This window comes from Castor canadensis, chromosome 2, assembly GCF_047511655.1.
Source record: "Castor canadensis chromosome 2, mCasCan1.hap1v2, whole genome shotgun sequence".
NCBI classification, from domain to species: Eukaryota; Metazoa; Chordata; class Mammalia; order Rodentia; family Castoridae; genus Castor; species Castor canadensis.
The window spans coordinates 13682669-13705365 of record NC_133387.1 but is presented as its reverse complement, the minus strand read 5'-3'; the positions used below and the strand labels follow the sequence as shown (position 1 = coordinate 13705365).

Here is a 22697-nt window from a genome sequence, read left to right as displayed (position 1 = left end):
AGGCCAAGGGTTGGCACCTGAAACTCAGCCAGCAAGTATTGTTTACCTAAGAGATTGAGGCTGAAAGAATTTGCTTGGAGTGGACTGGAGTAATGCAGGTGGAAACAGAAAGACTTGCTCACTAATCAGACAGAGTGGAGGGGGCAAGGGGGAATTGATCTGTTATGGTTGTTTTAAGTTTTTATCTAGATCTCATTTTTATCTGTTTCCTTGTTGTGGATAGTACTTTATGACATTCAAATAACTGAAGGACATAAATCCTAAGGCAGGTGCCTTGGGATTGTTCCCTAAAAGGAAACCCTTTATTTTCCTTGCATGGTGCCAACAGTGAACATAGGCACATTAGAATTAAGATGTTCTAGTTTTTTCATAATCATGAACTTTGGGAAGCCTATTTGATTGTAGGACAGCAAACTCTTCTGTTCACACATTATGAGGCTTGGAAGTGGTTCTGATCAATAAGATGTGAAACAGAGTCACAGGACCTGAATGTGAGCACAGAGGATTTTGTAGAATCTCGGAGTGGAACACCTTGAATTTTCCAGGGGAGTGAACAGTAAAGACAATGAGATCATCATCTCCCACATCCCCAGTGCAGTTTGCCAGTCCCAGAGGAGGGATATTGCTCCAGGAAGCGAGGCTATTATGTTAGACTCATGCTTAACCCCTAGATCTTGCTGAGACTATAGCTCTGGTCTCTAGACCTTTAAACAACTCAGAGTATCCAGAGTAGGGTGCCCTCTAGAAGATACAATGAGCAAGGCAATTCTTAGACTGGCATAGTGACTTCAAATTCTGAAGGAATTGTGTTGGGTGATTAGGGAGAACTGAGAAGTCAGGGCTGTAAGTATGTGTCAGGAGGAGGCAGAATCACACTGCAGTCTGCAGTGTGGCAAGGAGCCATGAGAGGGTGCCCTGCAGCAAAAGGTGGTGCTGAATTTACCAAGTTAAGAATAAATAGAAATATGCTCCCAGAAGCTCCAAGACCAGCCACTATTGCCCTATACTGAAAACCATGGTGGCAAAATATAGCCTGACTCCACAAAGTGTTTGCAAGCAGTCATTGCCCTGTCCCCGTGAGCTTTCTGGACAAGCCAAGGGCTCCAGAGCTAAGGACTGCCTTAGCTTCATCAGTTACTTCATCTTAGCTTCATCAGTTCTTCATCTGTTTTCAGAACTCAATTCAACCTGCTTGCCCAGTTAAGCTCCTAACAACAGGTGGCCTGAGTTTGAGAATGTGACACTTGGTGAGATAAACAAAGATCACCCAACAGCAAGGCTCAGAGGTGGAGGGCAAGGACTGTGCACTAAATGTTACATTTGAGGCAGTCAAAAACTCAAACCCCCTCTGAATGTCTTAAACTGAGAAAGTGGAGAGGCCACCCAACTGTCTTCTTCTGGACCAAAGGCTCAAAGGAAAGAGATGGCAACAGGAAGCAAATTGAGTTCTATTTAATATGATGCCTGGAATTCTGTATCTAATACACAGAGCCCCTCACTTTACCAGAAATCTCCCCTAGCTGTCCATTCTATCTGTGGTTTGTTGCTATTGTGTCACAGAAAGACCAGAAATCAATGTCATTAGAAAAGAGAAAAGGGGGCCTTCATGGGGGCCACACATGGGCTAAAGGGTGGCAGGGCTCTCCCTCTGCATTCAAGTCCCTCCTGCTCATGGCATCTTCTGGAGAAAGCTGGGGCACGAGACCTCTCAGAGAGTGGATCCATCCTTTCACACCCAGCCTTGGAGCCAGACATTCTCACAAAACATGTAGATCCACCAGTGGTACTAAGTCTTTAAGAGTAGCAAGCAGGCATGTTCTGCACAAGGCTTTTGAGCTTTCAGTACCTTGGCTTAGGTCATGGGAAGTGACACAGTTAGGGGACATTCTGGGAGTCAAAGCATGGAGTTGTTTCTGTGTTGGGTGATTAGGAAGAACTGAGAAGTCAAGGCTCTAAGTATGTGTCATGAGGAGGCAGAATCACACTGCAGTCTGCAGTGTGGCAAGGAGCCATGAGAGGGTGCCCTGCAGCAAAAAGATGGCAGCCAGGGGGAGGTGCTCCAGGGTCACAGTGCTGGAGCCATTGAGGGTCATTGGTTCAGCCCTGAAGCCTGCGGGGCTCTTGTCCTGAGGCTCCACTTTGCCTCCAGAGGATTCCAAGCAGGGCCCCCGAGGGGTAGGGATGATGTCAGGAATCCGGCCTGTTGTGTTTTCTATCAGTTCCTTTAGGAGAGGGAAGAAAAAGCAAAAATTCAGAAGCCTCCCTACTCTTTTCCCTTCCTTGAAACTTTACTTGGTCATTCCCATCCTGACAGAGCTCTCAGGTTAACTGGGAGGCTCCATCTACATCCAAAATCCAGGGCAGCAACAGCCCATCTTTCTGTTTCCTCAGTCCATCTTCTCCCAACCCAGGATTCTTGCCATGGTTGTTTGCTTCTATCATTCTTCTTTTTTCCTGTCTTTCCCCAACACAATCCCCAGATCCCTCTATCCCAACCCTAGAGGATGGTATCCCTTGGAACACACACATTGATGGTCTTGATCATCACTGTCTGCAGGGACTCCTTGCAGGCTTTCTCAGCCTTCTTAATATTCTCTTGTGTCCACTCAACATTGTTCAAGATCATCAGGTTCTCCATGGGATTCCTGTAGATGGTAGGATCAGGGCAGGGGTACAGACAGTAGTTTAGAATCAACTCACAGCTTTAATGAACATGTTGAAAGCATCCTCAGTTTTGTTACCATGAATTCTATGTCAGCATAAACTGTAAGGAATATCCTATAACTCAATGAACATATACGTGTTTGGCAGAGGAAACAATGTCAGAGAGGGGAATTTTAGAAACTGAAAAAGTGGATCAACTTTAAGGACATGGTTGTTAATCTAGGAGCCATGGATTCCAAGAAGGTTGATGGAGTGACTTCAGGGAGCCTGAAATTGTCCTAGAACTGTATGTGAAATGAAGTGTGTTTGCACTGAGGTACTTTTTTTTTTTCTTGGAAGTTTCTGAGCTCTCACAAGAGTCTCAGAGAGGATACTTACCCCTAAATAATTAAAGGTTATGATCTGAATGCAAACACAGACTTTGAGTCAAGCAGTGAAGCAAGAAAGGCAAGCAGAGTTATCTCATTTGTAGGGGTTAGTTCTTATCTGCACCTTTGAATGATCTTACTGACATGCCAAGTTTCCTATAAACTTCTATCTGTTTCAAGGCTTTAAGAGTCAGACACTGTTAAGAGCAGTGGTGAGAAGGGTTGATTAGATTGCCCACTGATGACTCCTGGATCACCAGCCTAGGATGTAGTGGGTAAGTTTTTTTTTCCTCCTTCCCCTATTCCCCAAGATCCCTCCCCACACACTTATGGGTTTTATCTTCCAAGATTACTCACTCTGATGCCTCCTCCCCCAGTTCATGGGCCACGGAGATGATGTCAGGGTACCCCAGGCAGCTGGAGATGTTATTTCGGGGATAGTAGAAGAGGAAGATGAGGCACATCTCATTAATGGTGCTGGTACCTCCCTGGAAATGAGAAAGATGGAGAGACAAAGAAACAGTGGTATGCTAAGTGAGGGGAACAAGGCAGGCAGAAACTAGTTGAGGTGGTCAGTCTGCCAAAAAAGCCCCCTGTTTATTTTCCCTGATGCAGCACCAGCTCACTGCCCTTTATCACCTTCTTCTTTTCCCTTCCTACATTTTCAACCATTGGAAAATTGTTGATATTATTCCCAAATAAATATCTGATATAACTTCCTCGTGCTGTACATTTCCACTGACACCATCCTGGTTTGGGCTGGACTATGTGCCTCCCAATTAGTATTACTCATCTGTTTATCCTGGTTGCAGCCTGATCTCCATAGAACTGCCAGATTTTTTTTTAATAACACATCTTGCATCCTGTCATGTGCTTATTCAGCAACTTCTGTTGGTTTTTACTAGTCCATTCCCATAAAACAGATTTTTTGATTATATGTAATAAACTCCAACCTACTTTTTCATTTCTTTTATTTACCTGGGAATATTTATAGTGTGGCAGAATTAGACTCTGATGTCTGGGAGATATAGGTAGGGCAGCATCACCTCTGCCTCAAGGACTTTTCCCAGACTCATCTCCCTGAACCTCATTCTGTTCCTTCAGATACATTTCCCCATTCTTTAACCTTAACTCAAGCCTACTGCTCTTCGCACACACTCCATGCTTTTCTTATTGATATGTTTTCACTCATAGCCTAATCAAGAACTGTCCATCCCTATGTGTCTAAAATAGGACCCCCTTACTTATGTCACATGTTCAGTTCATTTTCTTATGATTTTTCCCTATGAATTTCCCTAACCCACTATTGCCATTTATTTCTTATGGAAAATAGTTCTTCTACCTTGTATTCTAGTCATTTGTATGGCTGCATTTTCTTTCTTAAATGCATGCAACCCCTTTTGAATTCCACAAGGATTGAACCATTCTTAACACACAAAATGGGTGGGGTTCTTTATGACCATGGGAAACAAGTAGCTCTAAATGAACATCTACTGCAGAGCAGGCAATGGTCTACGTGTTCTGCATGTGTTAACCAATTATCACAGCAATTTTATGAGACAGGTAGTAGTACTAATTCTTCTATGAATTAGGAAACTAAGGTACAAAAAGGTTGAAGAACTTGCCTCAAGGTCAGAAAGCTTAACTAAATGATTATGTTGACATTTGAGCTCAGGCCAGTGAGGACCCAGAGTTCATGCTTTTAGTCATTATAACATATCTTTTCATGGTCTTAGTGAGTCATTGACAGAGAATGTAAGGAATCCCTGTGCCTATCTTAGATGCATGAGAGTGTAAGAACATGAAAACTCCCATGTGAATGGGTCATGCCATTGAGGGAGGAAGGGACATCAGCTGGAACAATTAGAGACAATGCAAAGCCAAAGTTAGGGTGGAGCTCTCTTCTGGTGCTATGGCATTGTGACCATGGTGGAGAGAACACTTACAAATGTCATGGAGTCACGATCCAGAGTCTGGTAGCTACATTCTATCAGCAATTCATCTCCCTGTTCAGAAGGAAAAATGAAAGCTGAGAAGAAATCACAAAGGAACTGGTATAGTCTTATAATTTTCTTGGCTAAGCTCTGATTCTGCTTCCCCACCTCCCATCTTGCACCAGCCATGCCTCCCCCAGGCACCCACCAGCTTGATCTCCACAGGATGAGGTAAGTCTCGAGTCTCCTGTAGACTGAAGTCATAGGAGTCATCTTTACAGATTGTTCGGAGTTGTTTTCCATTTCTAGAGGGAGAGAAGGGAGAAGAAAGAAATTGGAATATTAAGTAGGGAGAGGTCTACCAGGAAAGATTCGGTGTGTGGGGTCACTGTGTGAGCAGATTGTCCATAAAAATAAATGTAAAAGCTTCTTCTTCCACAGCCATATTTTAATAATCTCTATTCCAGGGATAGTTCTAGCTCCTCCTTATTCTCAACCAAGCACAACCTCATGTTGAAGAACAAATAACTATTCCTGTATACAGAAGGGAAAGTTTCAAGTCAAGGTCTTCCCTTACCTGTATTGTACAGCCTTCAGGGCCTGCCCTGCCAAGTGGGTGTGGAGCAAGTAGCTTGCTACTTGCATATCACTTATTGGGGCCCCATTCATCTGTAACAGGGAAGAGTCACATGTGGTTTGTTAAGAACTTGATCCTGAACCAGGTAAGATTTTCCTTCCTTCATATTTGACAGCTTGCTCTTCTTTCTATGACTGACAATCACTCCCTTCATTTTTACTAAGCCCTCCTGCCCCTCTTCTTGCCTCATTCCCTTTCCCCCACATCCCTGACTCCTTTCCTTTCTTGCATGGTGGATGTGAATAATTTTTCTGAGTACCAGGACACAATCATTCTAAAAGTCTGGTGCTCAGGCTATTCGGGTGTGGGATCAGATCACAACTGTGATGGGGAACAAGGATCATCAGGTGTGTCTCCCAGTTTCACCTCTTCGAACTTCTCTGTCTTACACAGTCCATAGGACATGAAGGACTCAGCACCCGGAGGTATGAAGTGAATGGGGAAAGTCAACACGCCCAGTTCGAGGACTCCTATGTCATATTTGCGCAGGTGAGAGGTGTAGTACAAACGAATTCCTGAGGAGTCATACACACCTGGTGAGGAAACGAACAATCTCTTCAGAAGTCAGGGGAGCAGGTCACAATGTAGAAAGAGGCCCAGTAAAACTGGGGTGGGCTGTGATTAACATGAGTAAGCATGCATCCCACAGAATGTTCCTAATACCTAGAGAAACCAGCCAGCCCCACCGCCTGCCTTACTAGGATTCCTCTGGATGCTCACCAGGAAGGTTGTGAAAATTGCTGTAGTGAACCTCTAGTCGGATCCACTGAGGGTCCAAGGGGGTTCCAATAGAGATGCCTGCCTCATCTGGAAACTGGTAACTCTGGGGAGGAAGGGGGATTTGGCAGCAAGAAGACCTGGAGACTAGATGCCAAAATCCAGGACTCCTGTCCTGGTTTTCTAGTCTTCAACACGGGTTTTCACTATCCCCCAGTCTTCCATCAGCCCAGCAATCCCCATTGCCAGCAGCATGCATGTGCTTAGCTACACATTGCCCCATCATAGGACTCACAAGGCCCCCGACAGCCCAGCCCACGATGACCTGCGAGCAGAGGGAGAAGGCAGGGTCAAACCCATAGCATTCGCTGATGCCTGTAGGGAGTACACTGGCATTGCCACAGGCGTACACCAGGATGTGATGCACCATTGTCTCATTGTGGTCTACTAACTTGGGCTCAAACTGGACAGATAAAAGAGGGAGGAATGTGGTCATGATTTTCCATGTCAAATCCTTATTCTGTTCCCAAATAAAGCTGTGCCACTGCCCACTTTTCTCTGTTTCTCTCTCTGCTATTTCCTTTCTCTATTTTCTCTTCCTCAAATTATCATTTTGCCCAGAACATTTGAACTCTTCTCTTGACTACCATCCCTTTAAACCTCTTCCAAAGCACAACACACAGGCTAAATCAGCTCAGACGTTCCAAGACTTCTGATTTTCCTTAGTAACCTCAGTCAACCCCTGAGCATGTATCCACACCTTTTCAGATTCTCTTTCTAAAAAAAAATGTCTTCCACACATTTGGTACTTGTTATAAGATCATATTTTTATGAACTTGGTCAAAATTAAAATTATTCTAATGTAAAGCTAGATGACCAAGTTTGAGTTCACTCTAGCTGGAGTTCACCTACTTCCTGACAGCCCATGGCCACATCCCCTCCCTGCCTTTTTCCTCTTCCCAGGCTAAAAGAACAGAATTTCTGTTCTTTTACAGGGCTTAGACTTTGTTCTTTGAAAACACTTATTAATTAATTTTTAATCTGTGTCAGAATCTCTACTGTATATAAGTCTTAAAGAAAATAGTGCTGACAGTTATAAATCTGGCCTTAGGAAATTATATAATTTCCACCCCCACCAAGCTCCTCCACCTGGCCCCCCTTCTTCCAGCTACTTTCCATTGCTTCCTTCCCGCAACTTTCTGAATGCCATCCTTCAGATCCCAATACACTCACTACTCTGCTGGAGTGCCTTCCTGCCTGGGCCGTACCTTCCTCCCCCCCCAACAATCTATTTCATGTACCTTGTAGATGTGATGCTTCTTGTTGACAATGGGGAGAGGTAGAAACATACAGGCATATGTGGTGTCATCCTCTGGAATGAGGAACTGGAGAAGGGCGCACAGAAGATAAGTGGAGTGAGAATGAGACTCACAGAAGTGCAGAGGAAGGGACAGGCCAGGGAAGGGGCTGCACTTACTTGAGGGCTAGACTAGCAATCCTGTGGGGGACTGAGGGGAGTCACAGTAACCTCACCTCAAGGAATATATTGAACATTAAGTGAGGGAAAGTAGTCTGGATTGAGTGGGGAGAAGGAAAGGGAGCTAGAGGTAGGTGGGTGGGTAGAGGGGTCTTACATCAGTGATCTCCAAGTCATGGGTCATGGTGTCCTCCGGGAGATCCTCATCATCATGGTAGGTTATTTGTAGCAGGAAGATGGACTTGACAAAAGCACGCTTCCGGCTGAGCTTCAGTGTGTCATCTAGGCCATAGGCAGCTAGGACCCTCATGGTATCACTCTGGGGGGTCCACAAGCATTGAGAGGCTTCCACCCACAAGCAGCACCTTGCACCTACCTACAGCGAAGGTCCTACACAAGCCGCTCATGTCTACGTAGTGGAATGGAAAGAACTTTAAAGAGGGGACAGGACTAGTTTACTTCTAGCTCTGTCTCCAGGGCCAATTTGCTGGTCATGTTGAGTATAACCTCTTGCATTCACCCTCTGTGCCTGTGTCTACATCTGTGAAATAAAAGGGTTGTGCTAAACCTCTAAAGTTCAATGAAATTGGGAAGGGCTCTTCAAGAGAAGAATGGGGTGGGAATTGAATGACTGGGTGGTCATCCTGTGGAGGGGCTTGTGGATTTGAAAAGATGACGCAATTGGGGCAATACCTAGGAAGACTAGTAGTCCTGGGAAGGACAGAATTCCTAGAAAATGCAGCTGACTGCATGATTGGGGGTGACTATACCTTGCCAGCAGGAGAAGCTGCCTACGGTTAAGTGCTCTTCTCCCCTCCGTATCTTACTGTAATGTCTTGATCATGAGGGTCACAGGAGCGGAAGGGCCTGGAAAAGCGCATTGTGGTGTAGGCAGCATCTTCTGTTAGCCCCAGCAGCTCAGCATCCTGGCTCCCGTCCTCCTCTAGGGTGTCTTCATCCACAAGGTGCTGATCCTGGGGTCCAGGGAAGGTCAAGAAGTAAGAGCCAGGACCCTAAACAATCATGCTTTGTGACAGTCAGCGCTCCTTTCATTCCCTCAGGATACTAAAGCAGTGGAACACAAGTCTGTTTTATTATATAGCTTCCTCCTACAACACAGCATGGCACCAATGGGTGAATTCTTGGAGAAGACAAGGACTGGTGAAGTTTTACCTCTTCACCTGGCTTTACTTCTCCCATTTCAAATCTTAGCTCCATAAATTATAACAATCCTGAAGCTCATTTTTCCTTTGTCTTGTCTGTTCCAATCGTCCTTTTCATGTGACTCCTAGCACACATTACCATGTACTGTTATAAGTACATCCCTATATAAGTGCAGTTCAAAATAGTGATCGTGAGTGCAAATGGGTGAGATTTGGGAGATGCATGAGCTACTTCTTCATCTGAAATAGGAGGAATAATAATAACTTACATCGCAGTGATAATAAGAGCTTTCAAATGGAAAGAATTTGGAACAATACCCAGTTAATCAAGAGTATAAAACAATTTTAAGTTATTGATGTTGCTATTGCTACTGCTTTTCCTGTTATTGGATAATTTCATGTTAACTGACTGAGTTTAAGGGAAATTGAGGACAGATTGTATCTCCAACAGCTTTAAATTTTCCCCAGTGACCTGCATTTAGTGAGCTATTAGCAAGTAAAGTGGTACAAAACTCTCCCGCAATCTAAAGGATTCTTTCTCTAAGCAGCCTTGTGGTCAGGAAGGCATAGATTGCAAACTCTAAGCTGGACTATTTCTGTAGGGAGAGATCCGTGGTTAGCCAGAGTTCCAGGAGTGTGCTTGCTTGTGTGTGTTTACAGAATATGCATCGTGAAGCCATTCTCAACCCAATAAAGAAGCTCGTCTTTGGAATGGAGTCACCCTCAGACTTACCGAGAAGTAGACATTGCCGTCAGGCAGGACTCCTCCCACAACCAGATCACTTCCCACGCTGGTGTAGCGATTTGTAATGCCCAAGCCCACCCAACCAGCTGTCCGGACCTGGAGTTCAAAAGTGATGATCTCAGCCTGAAGATCAAAGTCCCAGCGCAGGAAAACAACATTGGAAGGATCTAGGAACCTGGAATAACGCAGGCGAGTTGTGGGGCCGTGATGTGTGCCTTGGGAAGGTGCTGCCAGGGCCACAAGTAGAAAAAGTCTGAAGAAGACACAGGTCATGGCACCTGAGGTACTGAGCATCTTTCCTACAGATGAATACTCAAGAGCTGTGGACTTATATGTACCTCTATCTGTGCCAGGCACCATGCCATAGGGGAGGGACAGGCTAGGACTTTTCTGATCTGATTATCCTTTGGGCTCAGAGTGGTGCCACTTACATAACTAGAGTGAGGGGTGTCCAGAGCAGGTATGGGGCAGTTTTCTCTCACCTTGAAATGATTAAGAGTAAGTCACTCACACTTCCCATCCCAATGCCATGCCAATGTCTTGCCCATGAGACCCTGCAAAATCAAGGAGTTTTTCAGCTCCTCTCTGCTTTCTTCCCTTCTGTTTCTTCCTCCCTCCATTGCTGTCCCCTCCTGTACCCTTACTCCATACTGAACACTCTGCATCTGACATATGTCCTCCATCCCTGTTTTTACAGGTATTATCCATTTTGTCTGTGTGTAGAATAGAGGCAGAGCAGAGGCAGTGGGATAGCAATGTTAACCCAGCCTTTCAGTCTCTTGGTACAGTAGAGGCAGAAGGGAAGTTGCTGGGAGGTGGGAGACAGATTGTGATTCCATTTCTTGCAGGAGTCTTTGCTACTAATCCCAGGAAGGACACCTAGAGGTGAAACAAACATAATCAGCTTTCCAGGTGGGCAAGTCTAGAGCAGATTTGATTTTCAGCACACCTGGTGAGGAGTAAGAAGGCGAAGAAATGAGGAGAAGAGGGAGAAAATAAGAAATAGACATGAATTTGTCTTGGGGGATAGTTGTGCTTTACCCTTTCTTCTGTGAGTTACCTTTCAGAGAGATCATATTTTAATGACACTCTCTTGGAGGCTTAGTCTAATTTCTCACTAGCAAGCACACAGGTATGCAAATAGGAATATTAGAATATCAGAATAGAAAGAAACTTCAGATCCACTTAATTTTCTAAAAATTCCAATCCATTAAATTTTTAGAGAAGAAAATGGATTGTATCAAGGGTAGTTCACAGGCCAGCAGACTTCTGCATTCTTTTCCACCACAGTACAGTGGAGAGAGTTAGTGTCATTTTCTGATTGCTTCTTAGGGAAAGACTTGTTATGCTCTAACTCCATACTCATTTCTTCCCAGTGATTAATGTCCAGGGTGGTGCATTACTTCATCTTACCTTGTTGCCTGTCCTCCACTAGGTAATGGAGAGGACATGTGCCTTGAGGGCTTCTCCAACACATGTCAGACCATACATCTCCACACAGGAGTTCAGCTCAGGAAGAGTGGAGAGATCTGGAGTAAGCTGCTTATGTATGTCTTATTCAGTTCATACATAATCTATGAATTATCTACTAAACTCAGAAGCTAGTAAGGCTATTGGCTGCTGCTGTGAGCACTTGAGTAGCAATTTGGGGGCAGTGGAGAGAAAACAAATGTCCTAAGGAGACAGCCACCAACCCCATCCCTGGACCTAGCAGAGATAAGGAGCTAGGCAGCCATCTGGAAGCAAGAGGCTTACCATGGCCTAGGACAGGGAGCTGACCAAAGCCAAAGGACAAGGCAGAACCCTGGGAGGCACTGACCGTGAGAAGCAAGAGGCAGGAATGTCATCTACAGAGATAACAGGTATGTTGGAGACATTCTAATCCCAGTCTTATCTGAGGATTAGACTAAAGGGGTGGGGAGAAGCAGGGAGACAGGATGGTCAACTCTGTAAACTGAGAAAGGGCCCAGGATCCTTTATCCTGCAATCTGTCCAGCTGGCCAAAGTACTGTCCTCAGGGAAAAAAAGCAGGGTTCTCAGGAAAGAGCTGGAAGTCCGCGACTGCAGACCTAAGCACTCTCTTCTCCTGGACCCTTGTCTGGTTTCTACCCCCAGGTAGAACTGGCCAGCAACTGGCCATTGCTGCACCCTTACATGTTACATGAAGACTCTTCAGGGAAATGGAGCCCATACCAATTCCCTGCTTCTTCTATCCAGGGTCTGTGATGGGACTGACAGCAACTTGAACATAGTACAGGCCTGGAAATAGTAAAATTCAGCTGCTAAACTGGTCTGTTGCCATGTTTTTGTGACATGCTGAGGTTGGAGAGATTGCACACACAGGATCTCTTAAGTCTAATTTCTCAGATGATTGGTTTCCAATTGGAAGGCTTCTAATCAATAATAAAAAAGTCATATGGACTTATACTTTCAATCTCAGTTGATTACTAAGTGATAAATGATTGAAGATAAACATTACTATTAATTTTATCCCATTTTAATTGAATTTAAATTTATCATTACTATAATATAAGCCATTTTTTTGGTACTGAGGATTGAACTCAGGGCCTCATGTCTGCTTTGCCACTTGAGTCATACCTCCAGTCCCATTGCTTTTTTAATTTGTGTTTCAGAATCTTCAAACTTTGTCTGGGTTTGGATGATTTGGATCACAGTCTCAGTAGCTGGGCCCACAACCACACACCACACACCAGCCAAAAGCCAATTGTTATTGACTGCTTAGCCTGTTCTCTGTTCTAAGACATTTTTAATGTATTAATCATGCATCCTTAAAAATAGCTTTCCATATTTTCCATTTTTACAGATGAAGGAACTGAGAGCCTATATCACACTATGAGTTAGTGACAGGAGTATGAGTGGTTGGAAAATATAATTAAATACTATGTAATTATACCAAATAACTTACTATAAATCACTTGAATATCATTAATAATAATTAAATATGCTTAAAATTAAGTATTATTTAAAATAATGGAGGAACAATTTTATTAATGAATGAGCATTAAACTAGGATGTGATGGACACCAGTCTCGATCCACTGAGAGATTGAAAAGACAGAGGGGAACCTCACCCTGTGATATAGCCAGCAGATATAACCTGTAATGTACATATTCTCAAGATGGACAATACTAGAAATATTTCTGGATACCTATCCTTAACTCAACTAGCAAAAACACTTTGTCTTCCTTATCAGGCTTGTCTCTTTTCTTCAACAAAACTAGTGATAAAGGCAGAACAGGACCTGCCTGGAACTGAGGGGGGAAAGGGGGAGAGGGTGGGAAGGGGGCAGGAGGGAGAAATGACTCAAACAATGTATGCATATGTGAATAAGTGAATAATAATAATAATAATAAAAGTAAGAGACATTGATACACATTTGTCACACATATTTTATCTTGGGTTCACCCAGACCACTAGGGTGGCATCAGTATTTGCTAATTGGTTTCATACAAAAGAAAATAAAAGCATCATTTTGTAACAGAAGGTAGTTTTGTAACTTGGTACAAGGTGTCTGCTTTCAGATAAGTTGGGCTTCTAAACTGTGCTCTTTCCTAAGTTAAGGCAGACTCCTAAGGAAGGCTCCCATCCCCCTTAGAAGCTGGGAGGCTGGGACTTTATCTTCCCTAGTGATTACATTTCAAAGCAATGGTTCCTTGAGAAAAAGACTTCCTGAGTCTTAAAGCTAGTAAGGGTATTATTTCATATTTTAAAAGAGTTACAAGCATTTCAAAGAGATAGAAAACACTTTTAAGTTTCCTAAAAGTCAATGCTCTAAAAGTCAAATGGAGTAGGAAGGAAGGGTCACTTCCCTAATTCTGGAAAGGAAAGTGGAGCCTCTTATTTTATATTTGTACTTGCTCTCACAGAGTCTGACACAGATATGTGGAGATGAGGGTCCACTGTGGCCATGCAACAGCCTCCGTGTGTAGGCGGAGCCTGTGACTGAGAGATGTCTTTGTTGAATTCCATAAGCACTGCTTCCTTGCACTGAGCTACTTTAATCCCTTGCAGAGATCAGAGACTCAGATTCAGATCCCTTCTAGGAACATGTGAGTTGTAGTCCAGAGGGCACGAGGCCAAGTCTCTTCCTTGAGGTACTCAGTGAATGTGGGGGTGCAGGGGTGTGAATGGGAGGGCACGATGGAGCTCGGGAAGCAGGGAGGTCTGCATACCTTTGGTCTGAAGCTTACAATTTAGGAAAAATGTGAAAAAATATGCAGTTTCTGATGAAGCCACGCCCTTTGGAGCTGTGGGGGTGGAGACCAGGGACAGTCAGGTTTTAATTGCTGTCATACAGGGTAGGATCTTGCTTTCTTGTCTGGTTGGCTGTGTCCCACTCCCTTTCGGAGAGAGGCTGAGGGGCCAGGGAATGGGGTCATTTCTCATTCTATGCGGCTGGGTGCTAGTGGCTGCCGTGAGTACAGGTCAGATGGCACGCAGAAGAAGTCCAGTGAGTTGAGGGAGGGAGAAAGGGATGGGTTACTAGAACTGAGAAGTTGCTCTTTAATCCCAGACTTGCCACAGCCAGCTATGCCACAGCTGCTCACCTTGGTGGTCAGGGGTCCCTTCTGCAACCAGTATCCTCCTGCCAGCATTAATCACAAGTCCCCCATCTTTAGGACTTAACTCCTGGGCGACTACTCTGTCCACCTTCACCTGGACCTGCCTGTGTTTCAGATCCCCCTGCCAGCCTGCTGGAGCAAAGGCCCAGGTGGGGCTTGGTACCACGTGGGCAGGCCAAGACCCTGCGCTGCATCCTGAGGAATTCGCAGTACCCCTGGATGAGCTGGTACCAGCAGGATCTCCAGCAGCAACTACAGTTTTTGTCCACTCTGAGGAGTCCTGGGGACAAGAAGGAGGTTGTATCCCTCCCTGGAGCCAGTTATGTGGCCACACGGGTCAGTGACACTGAACTAAGTCTGCAAGTCACCAATGTGACCGAGGGCAGAACCCTGTACTGCGCCTGCAGTAAGGACACAGTGGGAAGCCCTGCTTGAGCATCTGAATAAAAACCCCCAGCCCTTCCTCCTCTGCTGCAGAGTCCTCCCAAGCCTGCCTTCTTCCCAACCCTAACCACAAGTCACTCTGCTGACTTCCCCTTTGCTTTCTCCACCTGAACTGCACAGCAGTAAATTTAACCCTGGACTTTGGCCTTGCTACTTGTAAGCTTTGGGGACGTCTGCTAGCCTCCTAAACCTCCATCTGGGTGTCTATAAAATGCAGGCAGCAACGCTAGCCATCTTGGTAGGCTGCTGCAGGAGTGAGCAATGGTGGAAATGGCAGTGTGATGCAAGAAGACAGGGAAACAGCCAATCCTGAGCTGTTCTTTCCACAGCATGCCTGTGTGAAAAGCATGTTGTATCTAAGGCCGGTATCAATCTCTAGAGGGACTTGGGGAAGAAACTTGGAGAAATTATGGGAGCTGAATTGCTGAACGTGTAGCCTCTACTTACACCCCTGGAAGAGGCACCCATTTTTTTATGGCACCATCTTTCTCATTACTGAGACACACTTCACCTTCTCACACTCCTAATCTCAAACTGACTTTTTCTTTTTCTTTTTGGATGTTCATTGTATGCCTTTATTCTTTAAACTTATTTTGTAGTAATTATGTTACTTTTATAATAAAGTACTTTTGTCAGTATGTCATTTAACATGGTGGAGTGAGTTACAGAGAAGACTAAAATCTTCACGTACCAAACTTCCCACTTTGAATCTACTAATTCAGACTTGTTAGATTTATTTCCTTACCAATCCCCGGTTCAACCAAGGCAACTATAGAAAGATATGAGGATGGTGACCCCCGCAAAGAGCATTCAAAAAGCAAAACCTGTTCAGATCAATAACTCTTAACCAGAGCTGGGCTCACTGTCAAGTTTATTCAAACTGATTATTTATATATTTATTTATTGGTGGTACTGGAGTTTGAGCTTAGGGTTTGGTGCTTGCTTAGATAGGAGCTCTACCACTTGAGCCATGTCTCCAGCCCTTTCTTGTTTGAGTTATTTTTCAGATGTGTTCGTCCCTTTTTTGCTCTGGGCGTGGAATCTCAATCATCCTATCTTACTTATGTGTATTTGGGATAATAGCAACATACCACCACCTCCTGCTTGTTGAGATGGGGTCTCACTAAAGTTTTGCCCAGGTTGGCCTAGAGCTGGAGAAGGGGAGAGACAGACAGAGAGAGAGAGAGAGAGAGAGAGAGAGAGAGAATGGGAGAGAGAGAGAGAGAGAGAGAGAGAGAGAGAGAGAGAGAGAAGGTAGCTGAGAGAGAGAGAGAGAGAGAGGGAGGGAGAGAGAGAGAGAGAGAGAAAGAGAGAAGGTAGCTGAGTCGTTCTGCTTCTAGCTCAGAGCTTGGAAAAGCTGGCGGGCTGTTTTGTCGGATTCTTTAGGAGTGAGGAGTCTGTCCACCAGGGGGCACCATTTGTCCACTGTTCTTCAGGCTTCTGATGTTAGTTGGGAGACACATCTCCTCCTCCCCTGTAAACTCAGGGCTCTGCTTAATGATTGGTGTCTCCCTTCCCTGTCTGTTAGTCTGTTATCTCTATCTCTCTTTTTGCACAGAAAGATCTCCAGAAATGGGGAATACAAGGATCAGGTGCCTGTGACTTTGGTTAGCCTGGGCCTGGGGCTGGGTGGGTTAACCTGGGCACCACCCCTTAGTACCTTGTATGCTGTTCCTAATTTTCCTGAAATACTACACTGATGACAAAGACAGCAGCTTCTACCTGACCCTCAGACTTTCTTCCTAGAGTGTGCTCTGTGCTGTCAAAGCACAGGGATTCCTGCTCTGTAGCTAGCAGGTTCTAGGCCGCAGAGCACAGGTACCAGAAATTCGGGTCCTCATAGAGGCTCCCCAGATATCTAAGACAGAATGAACTCACCCACATGAATGGTGTTGGATACACTTGGCAATGTCTTTGGCTGCTCTTTGTCTTAATGTCTTTTCTTCTGCTTTCCTAGGGCCTGGATTTTGTTTCAAACTTCTCCCACTCTCATCTTCCTCTCACATATTTGTTCACATGCACGGTCACACAGTAGCAAATTAAAATGCTACAAAACTGTCCTCTTCCTTCTGCCTTTGACACAGGATGTGCATCTGAAGTCACAGCAGGGTAAAGGGATAGGGAACCTTTGTAGTTCCCTATAAGGGGAGAACTCAGTGTGGAAACAAAGAGGGTATATTGGAGTATAAAACATTTGAAATTCCTTCTTCTAGCTTTTTAAGATACACAACACACACTTGTTATTAACACGTTAGTGTGACTCCAGGACATCATATTCCCATCTGACTGCAGCTTTGTGCCAGTTGACCAACCTTTCCCCCATTCTTCCCCACTTCTGGTAATCATTGTGCTATTATTAATTCCTATGAGATTGACTTTTTTATATTCCACAGCCACATGGAAAACAGTATGGAAGTTCTTCACAACACTACAAATGGGACTACCACATGATCCAGAAATCCTGCTCTGTATATATCCAAACCAGTATGTCAAAGAGACTTCTGAATCACCATGGGGTTTTTTCTGGGTGGGGGAAGGAGGAACTATTTATAATAGCCAAGAAGTGGAAACAAACTAAGTGTCCATAAACTGACTTTGGTACTGTATGAGTGAGATCATACAGTACTTAACTTTCTGTGCCTGGATGATTTTCATTTAACAAAATGATCTCTAGTTTCATCCATGTTATCATAAATGACAGAATATCATTTTTATGGTTGAGTGGTATTCTACAATATGTATGTACAATATTTCTTAAATCCATCCATCAGTTTATGGACACTTAGTTTGTTTCCATTTCTTGGCTATTATAAATAGCTCCTCCTTCCCGCACCCAGTGTGTCTCTTTGACATACTGGTTTGGATATATACAGGAGTAGGATTTTTGGATCATGTAGTAGTTCCATTTGCAGTTTTGTGAAGAACTTCCATACTGTTTTCCATAATGGCTGTACTAACTTATGCTCCCATCCTCAGTGCACAAGGGTCCCTTTTTTCTACACCCTTTCCAGCATTCCTTATCTATTGTGGTTTTGATAAGAGCCATTCTTACTGGGGTAAAGGAATATCTTATCTGGTGATTTTGATTTGCAATTCTCTGAAATTTAGTGATGCTGAGCATTTTTGAGACAGGATCTCATAGCGTAGCCTGGTTTGGCCTCAAACTTGTTATCCTCCTGCCATAATATCTATAACCCTGTCATTATTCCTTTCAGCTCTATCAATTATATAATCAGAAATATACCTGAAACAATACTTGTATAGATTCAATGAGATATGACTATGATCTCACCTGTTGCTATTTGAAAGTTCTTGCTTGTGAGATGGAAAATACAGCCTGAGATAGAACTCAGAGATGTAGGGAAGTTGGGGAATAGATCTTTAGAACTTACCAGCATGTGAGATCCTCAATAAGGGTCATGGGTAGCCAAAAGGAGCATGAAGTGGGGGAAACTAAGAGGATGAAGCATAGTCCCAAAGACAGCCTACTACCTTGCTTTGCAGTTTCTGCTTGGCCCAGCTATGAGAAGTCACAGCGAAAACTCCTCTATTTTACATTTAACAGCTGAGAAAGGCTCAGGAGCTTTAAACTTGAGGAGAAGCATAGACAGGTTCTGTAAGAATATTCTTTGTCTCTCTGGTTCTGGTTTATTTATTTTGTGGAATAGAACATAATTTCTGCTCTGGTCAAAGAAAGATAAACATAAGTGCTACTTTTGAATGTTCATGTCACCTCCAAAATTCATGGTGATACTTAATCCCCAGCATAGTACTATTAAGAGGCCCCAAAGGCTGCATCTTCCTGGATGACAGCAGCACCTGGTTAAAGGGCTCCAAGTAAGTAACTGATTGCTTTCTTTTTGCCTTTCTTCATTCTGCCATGTGAGAATAAAGCAAGAAAGCCCCTACCAGACATGAAATGTGGTGTCTTGATCTTGGACTTTTCAGCTTCCAGAGCTGTAAGAAATAAATTGTTACTTGGGAGGCTGAGATCAAGAGGATCGAGATTTGAAGCCAGTCCAGACAGAAAAGTTTGAGGGACTCCATCTCAATAGAAAGAAAACAGGGCAGTGGCACATTCCTGTCATCCCAGCTATGGCAGGAAGTGCAAAATAAGAGGATCAAGGTCCAAAATGACTCTAGCTCCAAAATGACCAAAGCAAAAAAGAGATAGAGCACCTGCCTTGTAAGCATGAAGCCTTGAGTTCAAACTCCAGTATCACCAAAAATAAAAAATAAATAAATTTCTGTGTTTGTAAACATCCCAGTTTCAAGTATTTTGTCATAGCAGCACACATGGACTAAGACAACAGGTATAAAGAAATGACAATATAGATTCCTAATTACCCCTTGACACTAAATACTATGCCACATGACTTTATTGCCAACAAGTCAGAAAACTGTTATTGGTCACATTTTAGAGATAAATAAAGCAGGTTAAATTACTTCCATATTTTCACAAGGACACCAGCAAATAGCTGCTGAAGTTGGAATCATGATTGAGCCTATACCCAAGTTCCTTTTTTTCTATCTTTATGCAATTTAGTTCTCTTTTTAACATTTTTATTAGAATATGATAGTTACACAGGGGGTTTCATTGTGAGATTTCCTTATATAGGCGTATTTTACTCCAATCGCTTTCTACTACACTAAGCCCTGGATTATTTTCACAACCACTATCTAGCTGTGGGAAAAATTGGCATCATAACAGACTGATCTTAGTGGAAAGAGACATCACAGATGAAGATCGAGAAATTAGACTGAGTGAAGAACCATATCTTAGATATTAAGGAGTGGGTATTACAAGAGCATATAGAAATAAGAGCAGAGGGCATTCAGCAGGCAGCCAGCAGAGGCACAGCAGGCTGAGACTCTCTGGGGTGTGAGGAGACCAAAAGCAAGGTCTGCAATAAAAGGGAGAAGGTCTAATGGCCAGAGCTGGCATCCATGATGGGTTCCCAAAACATCTGAGAAGAATAAGGCAGAGTCCTGGGCTTGTAAAGGTGGGAGAATTAGACACGTTTGTCCTGACAGAGGTGGCATTAATGGAGCTGGATGAAAAGAAACTCCTTTGGTAGAGTGGAACTGTTAGTGTAGGCAGGTGTGATAGCAAGTGTGATTTGGTCATTAGAGAAAGGACTGTGCTTGATCTCCTCCAGCTGAGGCGGAATCTTAAGATGCCATTGTTGGGATCCAAAGACTATCATGTGCCAAACAGACAGGTCAAGGTAGGAGCTTGGGGACAGCGGCAAACAAAAACAAATTTGCATGCACATTTTATAATGGAAGCAGATCCCGCATGTGAATTTTGTCACTTAGTAATCTCAGAAAAATGAGAGAGTGCATTGTCTGGGAGAGAGATAAATGATACTTGTCTCTGTGGCATACTGGTTTGATTTTGTCTAGAGCAGCAGAAATCTCAAAGTAATGTGTCTTGTACTGCATGGGCCACACCCCATCTTTATTGAGGTATAATTAACAAATACAAATTGTATATATGTAAGATGTACAATTTGATGTTTTGATATATGTATATTAGTGAAATGACCAGACTCAAGATGATTTACATATTCATCAGCTCACACAAGTTCCTTTGCTTGTGTGTGTATGTGTGTGTGTGTGGTGAAGCTACACATCTTCCATCTTAGCAAATTTCGAGCATACAATAAATATTGTTAACTAAAGTCACTCTGCTATACATTAGATGCACAGAACTCATTAATCTGAAACTTTGTAATATTGACTAACATTTCCTACACCCTCTACCACTCCCTACCGCTATTCTGCTCTATCCTTCTATGAGATTAACTGTTTTAGTTCTCACACATACAAGAGAGCATGCAGCATTTGTCTTTCTGTGCCTGGCTGGTTCCACTGAGTATAACACATTCTGAAAGCTCATTCATGTTATTGCAGATGACAGCCTCTCCTTTAAAGGCTGAATTATATTCTTGTGTGAGTGTGTGTTTCTGCCTGTGTATGCATGTGTGTTTGTGTGTGCATGAGTGTTTGTGTGTGTATGTATGTACATGTGTGTGTGCATGTGTGTGGAATTTCCTCTGTTTATTCATCTGCCAATGGACATTTAGGTTGTCTCCAGATCTTGGCTATTGTGAATAACATTGCAATGAACACAGAAGCACAGGTATTCCCTTCAAAATACTGAGTTCGAGTCTTTGGGATATGTGCTCAGAAGTGGGACTGCTAGGTCATATAGTAGTTCTATTTCTAACTTTTTAGAAATATCTGTATTAACTTTCCTTTGTCTGCACTAACTTACATCCCCACTGATTGTATACAAATGCTTTCTTTCCTCCACATTCTCACCACTCTTTATTTTCGTTCTTCTTTTGATAATAGCCATTTTACAGGTGTGAGGTGATATATCATTTTAGTTTTGATTTTCATTCCCCTGATTATTAGTTTTGTTGATCATCTGGTTTGCACATGGCTTTGTTTGCTACATTGGTACTAAATATGTACATGTACTACTGTGATAGGAAAACCCCCTTGAGGGATGCCCTGAAAGAAATAGAACAGAATTATTCTCAGGAAGAAGTTCAATAAATGTCTCATTTTCATTCCTGAAGTTAAAATTTATGCATCCAGGCATGGTGGTGCACACCTATAATCCAGCTACTTGGGAGGCTGAGGCAGAATAATCACAAGTTTGAGATAAGTCTGTGCAACTTACAGAAACACTGTCTCGAAAAAGGAGGGTCCTGAGGGTATAGTTCAGTGGTACAGCACTCGCCTAGTGTGCATGAGGCCCCAGGTTCAATCCCTAGTACTACCAAAAATTTATGCGTTTCCTGGGAGTGGCTATTCCTGTTGTGATAAGCACTCAGAAAGAGCAAGATGAGAGGAATGGGGATGAACTTTTGGGGGAGGAGTTATGTAATGAAATGGGACTTTTTGGGATTTACTCCGAGCAGGAGTCCCATAAGAAGTCTCACTAAGATACTCTTCTTCAGAAGGTTTTGGTAACTAAATGGACAAGAAAGTCTGCTCTGAACTCCTTTCTCTTGCTTCTGAATGCTTGAGTAGGGACTTCATAAACAAAATGGAGATGGGGACCAAATGGAGCCTGAATGTGGATGAACACCACTATGTGCAAGTCTGACCTGGACACCACTGCCTTATAGACATAGTGTCAACAACCAACCACCTCCTGATAGAGTATGGCTGTGTTACTGTACCCCATGTACTCACCTGTCAAGTGGTAGAAGGTGGACCTCTTCCATTGTGAAAGAGTAATTTTGTCCTCACTGAAAATGCTATATCCCAGATTTGTATTTTTTTCCCATTCCACTGTCACTTTCCTAGCACCACTCTCCTCATATTACCTGAATGCCTTATGCATATCACAAAATAGAATGCATTTTTCAACCCAGGAAGTCACTTCCTAGTGCTTGTGTGAGACCTATGGATGGCACCCATGCCTGTGGAATTCAGGGACCTCTCAGTGTATTTCACACCCCAAACCAGCTGGGTTTACACAGTGCATATGACCTGTTGGAATCTTTGCACCGTCTCAAGCTGGAAAGCATTATAAGAGGCTGAGGTGCTCTCCTGTGGAATGGACTCAATATCACTTGTTTCTCCCAGAACTAAAATTCCAGTTAATAAAACATATGAAGGTGCAGGTCTCACAATTGCACTTGACAATTACATACAAAATTTTGTGTTCTGGTACTCCAAGCTAGGCTTAGCTGATTTGGAGGGTTTAGAACTCTCAAGAGGGCAAGATTGACTGCTGGAACTTGGGCTTTTTGAGAAGATTTCTCTTTCTGAGAAGAGTTCTTTTCTCCCCAAACTGGATGAAAGGCTTCAGTAGTCCACTTGTAGTGGCCACTGGTGTAATTGTCTAAACCCTGTGTTTATTTCTGCTTTTTTAAGCCTCAGTCAACTGGTCAAAGAAAAATCCCTATGCAAACCTATCAGTTAAAACTCTCTGGTGGTGAT

At 43.5% G+C, this 22697-nt stretch overlaps 1 protein-coding gene and 1 gene segment (V, D, J or C); one reads left to right on the top strand and one right to left on the bottom strand.

The window, feature by feature from the left end:
• Positions 1-1447: 1447 nt before the first annotated feature.
• On the bottom strand, positions 1448-9978 carry LOC109695444 (putative DBH-like monooxygenase protein 2). The gene is made up of 13 exons (XM_020177986.2): positions 9694-9978; positions 8625-8771; positions 7955-8116; positions 7622-7705; positions 6616-6783; positions 6324-6426; positions 5970-6136; positions 5544-5635; positions 5175-5271; positions 4979-5038; positions 3390-3520; positions 2528-2645; positions 1448-2222 (listed from the first exon to the last, which is right to left on the bottom strand). The coding sequence occupies exons 1-13, from the start codon at positions 9976-9978 to the stop codon at positions 1980-1982; spliced, it is 1857 nt and encodes a 618-aa protein (XP_020033575.1). The 3' UTR covers positions 1448-1979.
• Positions 9979-13868: 3890 nt separating this feature from the next.
• LOC109695453 (T-cell receptor beta chain V region E1-like) lies at positions 13869-15300 on the top strand. The segment is given in 2 exon segments: positions 13869-14150; positions 14404-15300. Coding segments are annotated over 2 exon segments (375 nt in total).
• Positions 15301-22697: the final 7397 nt, after the last annotated feature.

Bases quoted from the DNA above. Each gene is read 5' to 3' on its own strand.
- LOC109695444 (XM_020177986.2), bottom strand. From the start codon at position 9,978: ATGACCTGTGTCTTCTTCAGACTTTTTCTACTTGTGGCCCTGGCAGCA. The intron at 8,772-9,693 runs GTAAGTCTGAGG...CCTGGACCCCAG, and splicing joins ACGGCAATGTCTACTTCTCG to GATCAGCACCTTGTGGATGA. The intron at 3,521-4,978 runs GTAAGTGTTCTC...TCTCATTTCCAG, and splicing joins ATCGTGACTCCATGACATTT to GGAGGTACCAGCACCATTAA.